Genomic DNA, 16,774 nt, shown 5'->3' on the forward strand with positions numbered 1-16,774 from the left:
GGACACATTAACACTTCTGGAAGGATCTGTTAAGGGGTGAAACTTAAGTGGTAGCAAAAAGGACCCTCGAGATGAGGTAGATACACCATGTCTGGCTGATCAAAATCAGAATGAAACAGGGTACCTAGCTGTAGGGACTCTAATATTCACTGAGTCAAAGAAAAGGAAAGTTCTCAGTGCCCAATTTGATTACTCGTAGCTCAGGAGGCTATGAAACCATTTTAACCAGGTCCCCCGTAAAACAGACAAACCCTGAGCTGGAGCCCTGCAAATGCCCAGTGTGTTAAGGGGCAGTCACTAGATGCAAAGAATCCCCTCATCAGCCTTTTCCAGTGCCTAAGAGAATCAACTCTTAGACAAACAGAGAAAGAACAATTCATGTTCCCAAACCTTCCTTCATTCACCATCCCCAAACACAACTGAAGAGGACAAAGGAAAACCAAGAAAAGCATTGCAATGATACAGAAAAGTCTTGAAGTAAGCAAAAGAAATGGCTGACAAAACCAGTGTTCCTGGGTCTAAGTGGGCACACTGTACTGGTGAAGAGTAGGAAAACAAGATGGAGATGGCAAAGAACTATTATCTAACACAGCTGAACAAAGCAAGCCTCAGCTCCTCTGCTATAAGAGCTCCAGGAGGAAGTGTCACAGGAAGGTGTAGGGCCTCCTCCCCAGAGCCAAGTCCAGCACCGTGTCCCCACCCCACACCACAAACTTGCCTGATCCCTGCAGCAGCATCCACCGCATCCCCCAGGACTCGTGCTCTCCACAAGCCAACAATGCCAGACCCGCTGGCCTGAGACCCTTCTGCCCAGCAGCTATGCAGCTCTTAAGAACTAAGAATCTTAACCACGCTATCGCACATCTAAGAACTGTAAATGCAGCTTAACGAGATCACAGCACAATCTTCTTTAAGCAAATAACTGTCAGGCTCAGAGTCTGAGAGAAAACCTCCAGGGCTTGGGCACCAACTCCCCTCTGGTGGTCAGATCATAGGACGCCTTTCTCTACCTTCCTTATCCTTTCCCCATTCTCCAAGTGTTGAAGTGACCCAGTCCTAAACCCTGGTTGGGACCTCCCATTCTGAAAGGTCACTAAGGCAAAGACAATCTAGGTATAATTAATCCCTGTAGTGTTTAACCTATCACTCCACAACATACAGGCTTCGGAGGCAGGGCTGACAAGCACAGACACATAAAGATCTCAGAATCAGGCCGGGCGCAGTGGCTCACGCCTATATCCCAGCACTTTGGGAGGCCAAGGCGGGCGGATCACCACGTCAGGAGATCGAGACCATCCTGGCTAACAAGGTGAAGCCCTGTCTCTACTAAAAACACAAAAAATTAGCCGGGCATGGTGGCAGGCGCCTGTAGTCCCAGCTACTCGGGAGGCTGAGGCAGGAGAATGGCATGAACCCGGGAAGCAGAGCTTGCAGTGAGCCAAGATTGAGCCACTGTACTCCAGCCTGGGTGACAGAGCGAGACTCCGTCTCAAAAAAAAAAAAGTCTCAGAATCAAGGTGTTTCTCTTCCTAGAGCCAGTGCTCTGCATCTGGAATCATCAAGTCCCCGCAGACTCCAAGGCCTATGTAAAGGTACATGGGGGCACATGGGTGTAGTTTGCTATCATTTCTATGGCTTTCACCCTATCCTAAAAGGGCTCTTCATAAGCCCAGTAAGGTTCAAAGCTACTGCTCTAAAGGATTAGTGTGAGGCAAAACTATGGGTGCTAAGAATGCTCTGCTTGCTGACAGCAGCTGGGATCTTCTATGAAACACAAGAAGAGCTATGGAGTGTGCACCAGATGCCACCTCTGCATCTCCACCTCAATTCTGAAGTCCACTCTGAGACGTCCTCAAGTTGTGATCCATTATTTTCACATTGTAAATATTCTCATAAAGTAACAACATTCTCATAACTGATAAGAGTTAAAGTTTTCCAGATTATACCTTTGGCTTGAAAGAAGGAATTTCCTAAACAGCTAAAAGAGGTAGTAATTGTACAGGCCAAATACAAACTGAGTGGCTTTATATTCAAATTAAGAATGGAAAAATTAAAGTGATGCTGTCTTATTTTGGGAGCACCACCATCAGCTGGCCTGCTGTTTGCTGACCCTGCCAACCTGCCCTGCTAACTACCTGTAATTGAAAGGAGGTATAACTTGTTTCCCATGTCTCACTATTCACATATGACAAAAACGTTCATTAAAACTTGCCCAATGTCTGACCATGGCTTCGGCCTACTCCACTGAATCACCTCAGCCTCCAAGTATGAAAAAACAGAAGTTGATCAACAGCAGATGAACAGATAGAAGACACTACCCTACCCTCCCACCCTCAAGCTTCCTCAAAATACAGCCTTGGTAAGAAGATTCATGTACAGCTGCAGAGCTAACAGGCTCTTTGAATTATTTGCTGATTTTTGCAGGATTCATTACCATAGTCAGGGGACAACTTGACTTCAGAAACCTAATGGGAAGTAACTAGAAAAACTGGAGTTTGTTCCTCAAAATTTGGATTAAGAAAAAAAGGTAAATAAAAGGAAGTGAATGAACCAGAAGCCAAAGGGAAAATATTTGTCCCTTGGCTGTTAGAAGGGATTAGCCAAAGGGAGACACGAAAGGGCTTCTCCACAAGAAGGCCTGCATTTCTTTATAATTCACCCCAAAAAGAACAGCACCTCATGAGGGGCTACTTCTGACCGATTCTAGCCCTGCCTCTGAGCAGAGAGCTACGCTTTGGCCTTTCATTCTAAGGCTAATTCTCTAAAGCAGGAGCTGACAAACTACAAGCCCACCGCCTATTTTTGCAAAACAAAGTTTTATTAGAACACAGCCACATTCATTCATGTATGTATTGTCTATGACTGCTTTCTCACTACAACAGCAGAGTTGAAGAGCTGCAATAAAGGCCATATGGCCTACAAAGCACATATATATATGTGCTTTGGAGTGCAGTGGTGTGATCTCAGCTCACTGCAACCTCCGCCTCCCAGGTTCAAGTGATTCTCCTGCCTCAACCTCCCAAGTAGCTGGGATTTACAGGCATGTGCCACAATGCCTGGCTAATTTTGTATTTTTAGTAGAGACAGGGTTTCATCATGTTGCCCAGGCTGGTCTCGAACTCCTGACCTCAGGTGATCCACCCGCCTCAGCCTCCCAAAGTGCTGGGATTACAGGCATGAGCCACCGTTCCTGGCTGCATAAAATATTTACTGTCTAGTCTTACAGAAAAAGTCTGCCAATCTCTACTTGAAAGGTAAGAGATGACAGCCATTTGGTTGGGTTCCATAGTCTGAAAGGAGAGGAGGGCAGAGATGCAAAGGTGCTTTGCCTCAAGAGACCAGAACAGTGAATCAAGTTATGGGGCACAGAACCATGGTATGGCTTTGCCCTCTAAGTTGTATAGGCACAAAAGAAGAGATTTTGCCCTGGGTGCCAAGGTTCAGCCTGAACTCTGCCCTATACTTACTGTCCCCCAGGATCAGTTCCACCTCCTCATCTGCATCAGAGTCTTCATCCTCCCCGTCCTCTCCCTCCTCTAGAAGGTTTGCTAGCTCCTCATCAGACGGAGAGAAGTCATTGTCCCCATCTTCCCCTGCGTTCTCATTATTGTCATCCTCTTCCAACTCTGCCTCCAGCAACTGGTCAGTGTCAAGCTCATCTAAATCATCGGTGTCGTCATCATCTTCATCATCATCTTCTTCCTCCTGTTCTTCCTCTTCCTAGTAAGAAAGCATAAGGTTCATTAGTACAAACACAGAGGCCTGACCCAGAGGTGGGCCACATGGCAAGTCGACGAAAGGAACAGGGTGGGAAACTGTCAGTAGAAGGGGTAGTGATCTAGAAGAACACAGACTTCATGAGCCAGCCAGACTTGTCAGTGATGGCTGAGATAGGCACACATGTCCCCCAAGACTGTCAAAGCACCCCTCAGACAAGGATTAATGGTCACACAGCCCTTATGCAAGGGCTCAAGAAGTCTACTCGCTTCACAGAAGTCTCTCCCATCAATCTTCTGGAACCCAAGGGGGCTCTTCCTTCTCATCTGCATCAACCAAAGCAAGGGAAATCAGCTGAGGCACTAGAAAAATCCTTTTACCTGGAATCTAAAATGCAACAGTTTAACAAAATGGAAGAACACAGCTGCTCATTATCTCCTCAGCCCTTCAAGCTCTTGCCCTTGATCTTCTAACCAAGAATGTGGATAAGCTCCTTAACCATGCTATCATAAACATTTGATCAGAACATTGCAACAAAAGACTTAAAATATAGAACACTAACAGAAACCCATATTTCCTGTTATAAGCCAAAAAGAAAAAAAAAGTATGCTAGAGAAACTATCTTTCTTTCCATTCTTACAAGAACTTGCCAAAGGCAAGAAAATTACCAGAACATCAATGAAATACTTTGTTCTGGGGACCCTGGGCTTTGTAAATGGTACATTCTGGCATCTGCCACAGATTTCAGGTTTGCATTAGAATCCCAACTGTTTCCCTTCAAAAGGGAGAGGACACAAAGATACCCATCTCTTTGCTTTGACAGGGATAACAGGCATTCCCAAGTAAATGTAGCTGCCACTCAGGACACTTATCTTTCTGCTCAAACATCAACTGTCAGCCTTGCCAATAGCAAAGGATTCTAATTGTTACAATAATAAAATGTAAAATTCATATAATACATCAACCTAATGAAAGTCAAGATGGAATAAGCCCGACGTAGGCACAAAAAAATTTTTTTGGTTTTTATTATTTTAAAACTTATACTGAGTGGTTACATCTTTTTTCATTTTAAAGGTGTTAGTGCCTGCCAAGCACTTAAAAAACAAGCATTTTGTGCTTACCCAGCCATTAGAAACCAGTGTGTAACATAAGCTAGGATCATTCAGCAGGGTAGCTCCACTTCGTGGACTTCTGGTAATTTTGGAACCACCACTAGTGACTTTTTGATAAACTGTGTAATTCAGTAATTTAGAGTCTTCAAAATTTCTGCCAGCTACGTTGGAAAAACTGAGCCCCTTTTAAATACCTAGTACTCCTAATACTTGTGCAAGTGCATGTATGGTCTGTACCAGATTTTGTGGGAGCATGTGTGTATGTGCCAACACATGCACACATAGAAGGCCTGAGACTATTCCATAGCCTTGGCCACACATCCCCTCCAGAGGTGAGTGGATAAATACTAAGCATTCACCCACCTCAAAGGAACTATGAGTGTCTGGAGGCAACAATGATAAACTGAAACACAGACAGGCTCTCAGCCCCTACAAGCACACAAGCTCATACAAATAACTGGGAGAGGAGAGCAGGGTCCAAATACAGGGAAAATCATCCAAGTGCTTACCAGATTACAACTTTTGCCTCTTTTTCCAGGCATATTTTCATAGACTTGACCAAAATTAGCTAATCCACTAACAAAGTGCTGCAGTTAAAAGTAAGTAAAGAAGAAAGCATCCAGGGCCCTGTGTCTCTTTAGGCTTCATGGACAGAACATTTATATTTAAAATTTAAGATAGCACAACTAAAGGTCCATGGTTGAGTGGGTACATGAAAGGTTAAACTGCTCAAATAGGCATAGGCTGGCCAGAAAATTCATGAAGACAATTCTCTTTCATTTTGAGGAACATCAAGGGTTAGCTGATCCAGAAGAACTGAACAAAAACCTTCCAAATCAAGAGCAATCCTGGAAAATTTTCAAGCAGGGTCTAAGCTTTGAACTACATACCATTCCAAACTCTTCCAGCAGCAGACAAATCCAAATTTTACTTAGTTTTATAGCAGAAGAAGCAGATGTATATATATTCATCCCAGAAGGCCACGAACACATCATATGTGACCATGAGAGAGGAGGGGAAATCAGTAGGAAAGAGATCTACCTGAATCTCAAGTTGAGCAGCACCTCACTTTGTTGTCTCTACTTTGTATTTATTGCCCAATGCTGATTTCTCACCATGTATTTTGTCACACATGGACATAGTCATAAACTCACTTTCCAAATTTTAAATCTGAAACCGGGATCATGAAGCAGAGGCTCACAAGACCCATCCAAAATGCTGTGGCAGAACCCAAAAGAGATTCTAGGAAGCCATTTTAGGAGCATTCGCTGCTGGTCAAGTAACTGATTGGTGGCATGAGCTCCTCTCCTTCAGATCTAAAGAATAAAGTTTCCAATAATGAGTGGTCCAAAAAGTAAAAACTAAAAATAATTATTTAATGAAAAAGCAAAGCTTAGCTGGGCACACTGGCACGCACCTGTACTCCCAGCTACTCAGGAAGCTGAGGCAGGAGGATCACTTGAGCCCAGGAATTCAAGGCTACACTGAGCTATGACTGTGCCACTGCACTCCAGCCTGGGCAACAGGGTGAGATCCCATTTTTTTTTTTTTTTTTTTTTAAAAAGGTTGAGCACGTTGGCTCATGCCTGTAATCCCAGCATGTTGGGAGGCCGAGGTGGGCGGATCACAAGGTCAGGAGATCGAGACCATCCTGGCTAACACGGTGAAACCCTGTCTCTACTAAAAATACAAAAAATTAGCCGGGCATGATGGCAGGCGCCTGTAGTCCCAGCTACTCAGAAAGCTGAGGCAGGAGAATGGCGTGAACCCGGGAGGTGGAGCTTGCAGTGAGCCGAGATCATGCCACTGCACTCCAGCCTGGGTGACACAGCAAGACTCTGACTCAAAAAAAATAAAAACTTTTTTAAAAAAAGCAAATTTTGTTGAATCCTGACTCAACTCTGACAACATTTAGATAATGTTTTGGATCCAGGGATATTGTTTTTTTCAATTCTCTAAGACTTCTTTTAGGGCTCCGAGGAATTCAGGGTCAGGCCATTTTAAATTAAGGTACTAATAAATTTCCCTACAGAAAGAATTCTAAAACTCTTCTCTCCTTAGTTCCACCTACATCAATTTCATGGTTACCCAAAGCTCCCAAACCCTGCAGATAAACAACTCACCCCTTTCCTTTACAGAAAATAGGCCAACTGGCAGAAGTTCCTTCTGCTGCTCTCTGGTCCCCTCCACATCTAAACCTGCCTTCAGCCCTGGTCTGAGGAGGAAGCATGCTGCCTACTCCTGCTCTGGATCTCAGCCAACCCTGAGACCCTGTTACCACAGACACTGTTCTCATCCCCACCTCACCACCACCTTCACACTGGCTTCTCACCTTCCACGCCAAGAGGTTCAGTTCTCCCAAACCTAATAAGCTCTCAATCTACATAGGCTTCAGATGCCTTCTATCTATACTTTGGTCGGGCATGGTGGTTCATACCTGTAATCCCAGCACTTTGGGAGGCTGAGGCGGGTGGATCACCTGAGGTCAGGAGTTCCAGACCAGCCTGGCCAACATGGTGAAACCTCATCTCTACTAAAAATACAAAATTAGTCTGGCATGGTAGCACATGCCTATAGTCCCAGCTAGTTGGGAGGCTGAGACAGGAGAATCACTTGAACCTACGAGGTGGAGGTCTGGGCAACACAGAGCGAGACTACGTCTCAAAAAAAAAAGTCATTCAAATCTGATCCTGATCTTTATGTAACATGTCATATTTTGCTAAATGTATAAATGCCTACTTTTTAAAAAATACTTTTTCTGTACTTAAAAGCTATAGGTTCACTTTAGGGTCATAAATGTTTGTGTTTTTTTTTTCCTCACTGGCAGAATCTAACTCAAGTTACATTTTAATTATTTAGGAAAAAGAGCCTTTCAGGAATCATCACATTCAGCTCTGACCAGGTGTGTGTAATCAGTAAAGACTTTTACCATCTGCTTCTAGGCAGTGGAGAACACACAAGAATCACGGCACACGGTGTGTCCCAAATGCCAAAATGGAGTGGAACATAGACAGCATTATTCCTTTGTTGAGCTTTTTCTTATAAATTTAAGGTTAAGTATAATTAGCTAAAATGTATTGGCTTGTCAAAATCTAGAAGCAATGATCAATTACTCATCTTCAGTTTTATAACTTTTCTAAAAGCCAAATCAAAGATGAATGATTTCTAAAAACACAGGCACCAGGCCTGGCGCGGTGGCTCATGCCTATAATCCCAGCACTTTGGGAGGCCGAGGTGGGCAGATCACCTGAGGTCAGGAATTCGAGATCGGCCTGGCTAACGTGGTGAAACTCCATCTCTACTAAAAATACAGAATTAGCTGGGTGTGGTGGTGGGCGCCTATAATCCCAGCTACTCGGGAGGCTGAGGCAGGAGATCTGCCTGAACCTGGGAGGCAGAGGTTGCAGTGAGCTGAGATCGCAACACTGCACTCCAGCCTGGGTGACAGGGTGAGACTCCATCTCAAAAGAAACAGATACCAAACTTCTAATGGATAATAATGAGCTTTGATAGGTGACTAGCTTATCTCCACTTTCATCAAATGCCTGAAGGTAGGCAGACTAGCAGCCTCGGGAACCAAATATTTATGGCTGTCCAACACATTGTGTAGGTTTTCATTCATCTAGATACTGCTGTACCTTTCATCCTTTCCTCTTAATCTCCAGACTTATTTAAGCATAAGGACAAAGGACAACTATTTAATGGCACGTCAATTATATCTCAATAAAGCTCTTTATATAAGCTGGACCATTTTATTAGATGGCGGCTGATCATTCAGGTTTCTGAATTTATTTTACTATAATGAAAAGGCAAATTCAAAGGTGTTGGTCACAGGTGCCTGTATCCTTGAGCCATATAAGTCATATCTGGAACATCTGAGAAAACCTGAGAACAGATATCTAGACTAGGGCAAAACTTTGAATAGCAAATGATTCATAGGAAAATGTAAAGTCTCTAGTTTTAAAATCAGGTGAAGCATACAAAGCAAAGTAAAACTAGAGACTGGTTTTCCTACAAAGGAAAGTGAGTTTAAAAAAAAATCAAGCTGGCACATTGTGCATGAGGCGCAGTGGGAAGAAATCTGATGGAGACAGTTAAAACAGCCAAACCCCACCACAAGATTCTAGAAGGAGCATGGATCAACAGAATTAAGATTACAAAGGAGACCTACTCAAATAGATATGATATTATCCCAGCTGAAACATCTCTAAATCAAAAATCAAAATGCCAAGGGTTTGAGGAGATAAGCAGTTCTCTAACAGAGGTCCTTCAAACATGAAATGCACCAGATGGTCAATAAGGGCTGTAATATCAGTATGGAGTGAAACATGCCTAGATCCTAAGAAATCTGGAAGCCACAATAATAACTTAGCCATGTTGCACACCTACCCTGCCACATAGTCTTCTCTGAGCTAGAAAGCTTTCTGGCTCTTCTACAGGCTGGGCCCCAGAGCCACTCCTCAGAGTCCTCTTGAGCCTGCCCCTCTCACTCTTGGCTGTCATGCTGAGGCAGCCTCTTGCTTCCCTTCCTGCACCCAAGTCAAAAGTCCTGACCACTACCATATGCCCTTCCTAATATCTTTCTCCCTTAACTTCTCAAAAGTTAAGCAGAAAAAAAGAAGAATTAGTCAGTCTTTTTCCTGACCCAAGCCTCAGGAAATAAGAGGAGTGTAACTCTTAAATTATTCCCTTATGGTGGCCTCTTGCTTCCACAGCCAGCCACCAATCACCAGTGCCTTTGCCTCTCACCACTCCATGTGTGCAAAAATAAGGCCAACCCAGAGAATAGCCTTCCAACTCCCAAGGTGTCTAGGGCAATCTCAACTTTCCTCTGAGTTGACCTCCTGCTCAAAGACAGACACCAGGCATCACATGGACCCAGGTGATGGTTCCCAGAGAAGACTGCTGCCCACTGCCTTATAAAATGCAAGGATATGGGAGGGCTAGGATAATGATGTTGACAAATAACGCAGTTTTGGCCTCAGATTTATGCTTCAACATGTAACATCCAAGAAGCCTGATTCAGAACTGATGCCTGGTAGTCATTAATAAACCCATGGAGGACAAAGCAGTCGATAGTCACCCACACCATTGCAATGTACACGCAAATGGCTTGACAACTACACCCTCTATATCGACCCAAGAATAAACTACGTCTTGTTTCATGATAACTAACATGAAAAAGTAGGCATTAGGCAGTGAGGTGTGTAGGTAGCAAACTGAAGTGAGAATAAAAGAATAGGCAGTATTAAGAAACCCACTCAAGGCAACCACATAAAATTTGGAGGACTTAATACCAAGTTCTGCTACCCAGAAAGACTAAAAACATGTACAAGCTCTAACAGCATAGCGCTCAAGAAAACACTAAAATTCATGTCACAAATAAATCAAAGATCTCAAGGATCCATCAGAAAACCTCTCCCTTCTACGCACATCTCATAACTCACATGAGCTTTAGACACTGCTGGCTCCTCTCACCCATGAAACCAAGGCCCCTATAGAGCCCATATAGCTGGAAAGCAGCAAAGGAAAGCCTTTCTACACTAGGAGATCCTTGGCAGCATTTGGTGAAGTTGTTTCAAACTCTACAGCCTAATTATCCTTTACCAGGCCCTGAGGAAAGCTCTGCTGTGATCCCACAGTGGCCACCAGCTGCCCACCACACAAGAGTCTCCTCACTCTGCTCAGAAGCCTATTTCTGCAGATCATGAATCATCTCGGGCCTCTAATAAAACGCATGCTTAGGCAGTCAGAACAGTGAAGACCAAGAGAGCACACACAGGGGATTTTAGGTTGAGTCTCTGTTCTAGCTTTTTCACCCAGGTGTATTTGATCCAGGTATACTGTGTCATCTTTGATGTACAGGTGATGCAGTATTCAAAGGATTTGATTTACAGAACAAATTATATGCTCATAACCTGTAACTCCCAACAGTAAAACACATAGCTAAATCTCAAACTAGCTAAATCTCAACAAAACACCCTTGCTTAGTCCGTACTAAGTCCTACTAGAAATAAACATGGGTCCTTTGCCCTAGTATTAGACTTGCATCCTTACAAAATTACCATTTTCAAAAATTCTTGCTTTTAAAGAATTATTTTAAATGTAAGTACAAGCTGTTTCGAAAGGACACTAAGAGAAAACTATTACATTAGCCCTAACCATTGAGCATGATTTATCAAAAAGTAGGGGAGGGATGAGAGCAAGAGAGTTGTGGCAATGCAAACTGAGGGAATTGTACTTTTCCCGGTCCTGTGATGCCACTGCTCCTCATCCAGAGCACCTCTGTGCCCTTAAAGAGGAGACAAAGCTGGCTGGGCATGGTGGCTCATGCCTGTAATCCCAGCACTTTGGGAGGCCGAGGCGGGTGGATCACCTGAGGTCAGGAGTTCCAGACCAGCCTGGCCAACATGGTGAAACCCCATCTCTACCAAAAAAAAATACAAAAATGAGCTGGGCATAGTGGCACGTGCCTCTAATCCCAGCTACTCAGGAGGCTGAGGCAGGAGAATCGCTTGAACCCTGGAGGTGGAAGTTGCAGTGAGCCGAGTTCACATCATTACACTCCAGCCTGGGTGACAAGAGCAAAACTCCATCTCAAAAAAAAAAAAGGGACAAAGCACCAAGACTAAAGAATACAATAGTGGGGGGGAAAACAGAAATGAACTCAAGAACTGGGAAAGAAAACATTTTTAGTTGCTTTAATATCTGAAGAGCAAAGTCAAATCCTAGTCATTCATTTTCAACTTTATAGTACTCACTCAGCAATAAATACTTCTCAGAAAAGTAGACAAAAGAATCTGCCCTGGAGAGTGTACTCTTGGAAAGAGAATGTGGTGTGAGCCCTGTAGGCTGGAAAAAGTCTGCTGAAACTCAGAAGTTTGAGAAACTCTTCAGAACCCATACTGACACACCACACAGGCAAGTACCTAGCATAATACAACCACAAATTAAAATTCCCTATGAAAACAAAATGCAAAGACTGAGGGACATGATATTATCTACCCACATTTTATATATGTTTAATTTCTCCAAAGCATCAAAATCTTATCTTTACCTCCATCTCACCAAAGTGACTGTTCTGTTTTTTATTGACATTGGGAGTATAAAGGGATGCTTATCTGAAGCCAGAACAGGGCACAAAGAAATCTCTAAATGAAAATCAGAGATTGCTAGGATGAGTGCGGTGGCTGACGCCTGTACTCCAAGCACTTTGAGAGGCCGAGGTGGGCAGATCACCTGAGGTCAGGAGTTCGAGACCAGTCTGGCCAACATTGTGAAACCCCGTCTCTACTAAAAATATACAAAAATAGCCAGGTGTGGTGGTGGGCACCTGTGATCCCAGCTACTTGGGAGGCTGAGGCAGGAGAATCACTCGAACCCAGGAGGCAGAGGCTGCAGTGAGCCGAGCTCGTGCCATTGCACTCCAGCCTGGGCAACAAGAGCAAAACTCCGTTCTCAAAAAAAAAAAAAAAAAATCAGAGATTGCTAAACTTTAAATCGATCTGCAAATGGAATTTACAGGACCATCAGATACTGGTTAAAATCTTGTAATAAAATTTCTTCTGAGTTTCAGTCATCAAGGGTACATGACAAGCCTTATGAATGTGGCAACAGGTAGCAAAGGCTGAACAGACCTTTAAAACCTCCTACAGCAAAAAGCAGAGCATAACCTCTATTAAGCACTGTCAGCAGAAAGAAATCTCGAAGACCACTGACCTGGTCCTCCTCTTCATCCTCATCCTCTGCCAGACGCTGCCTGCCCACTTCATACAGCCTGCATACTGTGTCCATGTTCAGGGCATCCATGCTGCCTTGATTCTGAAATAGAACACCCAGTCCATAAGGAGCAGTTAGTTTTCAGAAGGTCCACATCCACGCCTCAGCCCTGACTGGTGCCCATGACCTTGACCCTGTAATTATCAAAGCTTCTGATACCCTAAATTCTTGGGCTGACTCTGAAAATGTTATACCTAGGACACATAAAGGGGAATAAAAACAGAATGAAAAGACTTGGTGAGGAACCATCACCCTGGGAACAAACCCGGTGAGAGATCCAGATTCCTCTGAGAAAGGGATGACAGTGTGAGTCCAGAAAAAAAGGAGATAGGATGCTTTAAGCTGTCTTATATTGGGATTTTCTTACTATTTCTCTGTGTACTGTACATCTCCCAAGCCCCATCAAATGAATAGGTTATCAATAATCTACCTTCAGGAATGTATTGACTTTACATCTTATATCAGACAAAATGTAGTACAACTTGAAAATTATCCTAAACATCAGAACAAAAGAGCAGGGCCTCTGCAAGCTCCCTTTACCTCAATGACAGCAAGATAGCAGTCTTTGGTGTCTGTACACAGGTCAAAGATGTTCCGTTTCACATCAATGGTTGCTGGAAAATAGAACATGAGAAGACTTGGGATTGGACTATTGCTGTGACCCTAAAACCCGCTTTTCCTCTAAAGGAATTCAGGATGATTGCTCAAAAGTATTTCCGTAACTCCTCTGTTTTTCAATAAAAAATTACAGGCCTCCAGAAAATGAAGGACCTTAAATAAGGAACACCAAAACATGGCAACATGATCAATGTCTGTCCCTTCCTGCTTACCTATAGGTTTGTAGTCAGTTGCATTAAATGTTCGGAAGGATGACCCAAAGGGGCTTTTCATCCTCTCTTCCATTAAGTCATCTTCATCATCTGCCTGCAACATAGCTTGAGCAGGGGTTGGGGAGGAAACACTATTAAGAATCACAAACATCCCCTCTTCACAAGTGCAGAAAACATTAATGGCCAATCAAAACAATCTACTTGTATATAGGTTTACATACAGATTCCCTTGTACATAAATCTACTCTGCATCTACTTAGCTCCTCTCAGAGCATCTTCCTTGCATATCCCACCTATTGTGACAAATAATATCCTCAGCCTCTCATCTACCTCCAAGAAGTGTTACAGTACTTACAAGACTTACAACACCACAAGAGAATAAATGCAAAAGCTCTTAAGTTCATAATGACACACTGGAAAATACTGCATGAAATTTCTTTCCACACAAGATTTCCTTGTTATCTTCAAAGTCAGCTGCCTTTCACCCTAAATCAACATTATTTTCATATCTTTTGTCACCATTTGTACTACCAATTTTTTATCTTTTATGTTACAACTCTCAAATGCTTTCTAGTTCACAAGTGAGAGATGGTTCCAAAAAGAAGTATCAAATGAAGTGAAGGGGTAGAGCAGAAGGAAAGAGAACAATGAACAATAAGATTTATTACCTCCATACATCACTGTTCCCGTGTGATTGAACACCACGCGACACTGATCCAGAGCAGGAACAGTATGCAAAAGATGAAAAGTTCGAAGGTCCCACTAGGAGGGGAATGGTCAAGGAAAGCTATTTTACACAAAACTTATCTAATCTCATGGGAGGAAATTCTAAAATATCACTTTTTTTCCTCCTGCCAGGTATTGACACTTTAAAAGTCAATGAGATCGAGGTAAAACAAATACATATAGAATGCATATTATTGCATGATGTCTCTGAAAATATCCTAGGGTATCCTCATATACAGGAATGCTTTAAGAGCTCTTTTCCTCCCAACAGTAGTACTTCATTTTCCTCTTATGTGGCAAGTGATTTTTATAGTGCAAAAGTAAAATCCTTCTGAAGACAGATAAGAGCTAATTGAATTTTTGGAGAATTGGGAGGTAGGAAACTGGTCACTCTTACAAACACATAGAAAACATGCTAGTGAAAGTTGTCAGTAATTACTAACACTGGCAACAGTGCTTTGGAGATTTCACTAACATTTCAAACCAAAGGACAGGCACCATATTATTACCAGTGTGGATACTTTAACCAGGTATTGGTGTAAAGACAGAACACATTATTTCTGCACCACAAACCGGACAACAAATGGAAGGTAAGACATGATTGTAAAGGATACAATCTCAGTATTAATGATCACCTCCAGTCCATTTGGATGGAAAACACCACTGATGTTCATATTGAACTTGTCAAACTTGTGGATGGCCTGTGCAGAGCGGACATCCCAGAGGACGCCATCATTTAAGACAAGATCATCTGTAGGATTAAAGGTGGCACAGTTCCTCTTGTAGTTGTTGGCAAGATCTGGGTTAAACAGAGTCAACAGCTTGTTGCCAGTCTGAATATCATAAATCTTTAGAGAAGAAGGGGTGGGAAGAGAAAAATCAGACCAATCCATCCACTGACAAATTTAAAGAGAAAATGTGCAAAGCAGTTTCTAAGATTAACACACAAATTCTCCACATGGATCAATGATTACCACAGAATACTCCTGAAGGGTTACTTTTTGGAGAAAGGCATCAATGAAACACCCTTTTCTCCTTAAAATCACCCAATGTACATATTTTAGCCCTGCGATATTAAAAGTTTCCAAAGTCTATATAATTTAGTACAACCCATGCAGACACCAGATCTTTCTCATCAGCTTATAAATATGCATGCTGTAACATTTCCAATCTTTAAAAAAAAAAAATTATCCGTTAACATAGGAACAAATAAGGAGACACCAGAAGGAAACAATCAAACAAATCCAGATCATGGGAAAAGAAAACTAGCCTGGTATCTTCAAAAGTCAATGTCATGAAAACTGGAAAATTAGTTCTTGGCTTTAAAACATTAGTAAGACGTAACAACCAAATGCAGTATGTGAATCACGGCTGGATCCTGGTTGACAAAAAAAAAAAAAAAAACTGAAACCAAACACGTCAGGAACAATGAAAAAACTGAGTAAGTATGGACTGGCTATTAGATGATTATGTAGCGGATTATAAATTTTCTTAAATTTGGTAATAGTGTCATTGTGTAATATCATTGTTAGGAGACACGTGCTATAAGACTTAGCCATAAAATGTCATGACACTTGCAATTTTCAAATGGTTCACAAAAACACATTTCATGGAAAGAAAATATGACAAAATACTAAATTGATGAATCTATGTAGTAGGTATATGGACTATTCTTTTCGTTTCTTTGTATATTTTAACATTTTCAAATGAAAAGTTGAGGGGGAAAATCTCCCTCCACCACCTCCCTCTTTTTTCTTTTTTTTGGCCAGACCTATGTGAAGTTACTTATTGATACGTTTAATCATTTATTTATCACGGAGAGGCTTATGCCTTAATTACAGCTGGTAACTAAGAAAAACTATTGACTGGGCCTGGATTCCTGTTGTAGAAGCAGAGATTACAAGGTACCTTCTTTATCAGTTGACCTTGTTGATTTTTTTATTTTTAAGTTCCAGGATACGTGTGCAGAATGTGCAGGTCTGTTACATAGGTATACACGTGCCATGGTGGTTTGCTGCACCTATCAACCCGTCATCGAGGTTTTAAGCCCTGCATGCATTAGGTATTTGTCCTAATGCTCTCCCTGCCCCCATGCCACCACCCAACAGGTCCCAGTGTGTGTTGTTCCGCTCCATGTGCCCATGTGTTCTCATTCTTCAACTCCCACTTATAAGTGAGTGAGGACATGCGTTGTTTCGTTTTCTGTTCCTGTGTTAGTTTGCTGAGGATGATGGCTTCTAGCTTCATCCATGTCCCTGCAAAGGACACCACCTCATTCTTTTTTATGGCTGCATAGTATTCCATGGTGTATATGTACCACATTTTCTTTATCCAGTCTATCGCTGATGGTCATTTGGCTTGGATCCACGTCTTTGCTATTGTAAATAGTGCTGCAGCAATAAATATACATATGCATGTGTCTTTATAGCAGAATGATTTATAATCCTTTGGGTATATACCCAGTAATGGGATTGCTGGGTCAAATGGTATTTCTGGTTCTAGATTCTTGAGGAATCGCCACACTGTCTTCCACAATCGACGAACTAATTATATTCCCATCAACAGTGTAAAAACATTCCTATTTCTCCACATCCTCTCCAGCATCTGTTG

General features: G+C 42.4%; 1 protein-coding gene across 4 annotated transcripts in view; it reads right to left on the minus strand.

Moving 5' to 3' along the window:
* Positions 1 to 16,774, minus strand: part of DCAF1 (DDB1 and CUL4 associated factor 1) — a 99,909-nt gene that overhangs the window by 1,721 nt on the left and 81,414 nt on the right. For all 4 annotated transcript variants that reach the window (XM_065540646.2, XM_045384860.3, XM_074032351.1 and 1 more), the window contains 6 exons: positions 14,779 to 15,012; positions 14,107 to 14,200; positions 13,439 to 13,543; positions 13,149 to 13,222; positions 12,549 to 12,650; positions 3,468 to 3,720 (listed from right to left, as the gene is read on the minus strand). In XM_065540646.2, the coding sequence (XP_065396718.1) occupies positions 3,468 to 3,720; positions 12,549 to 12,650; positions 13,149 to 13,222; positions 13,439 to 13,543; positions 14,107 to 14,200; positions 14,779 to 15,012 (862 nt within the window). The remainder of the gene's footprint in view (positions 1 to 3,467; positions 3,721 to 12,548; positions 12,651 to 13,148; positions 13,223 to 13,438; positions 13,544 to 14,106; positions 14,201 to 14,778; positions 15,013 to 16,774) is intronic.

Source organism: Macaca fascicularis, chromosome 2, assembly GCF_037993035.2.
Source record: "Macaca fascicularis isolate 582-1 chromosome 2, T2T-MFA8v1.1".
Lineage (NCBI taxonomy): Eukaryota > Metazoa > Chordata > Mammalia > Primates > Cercopithecidae > Macaca > Macaca fascicularis.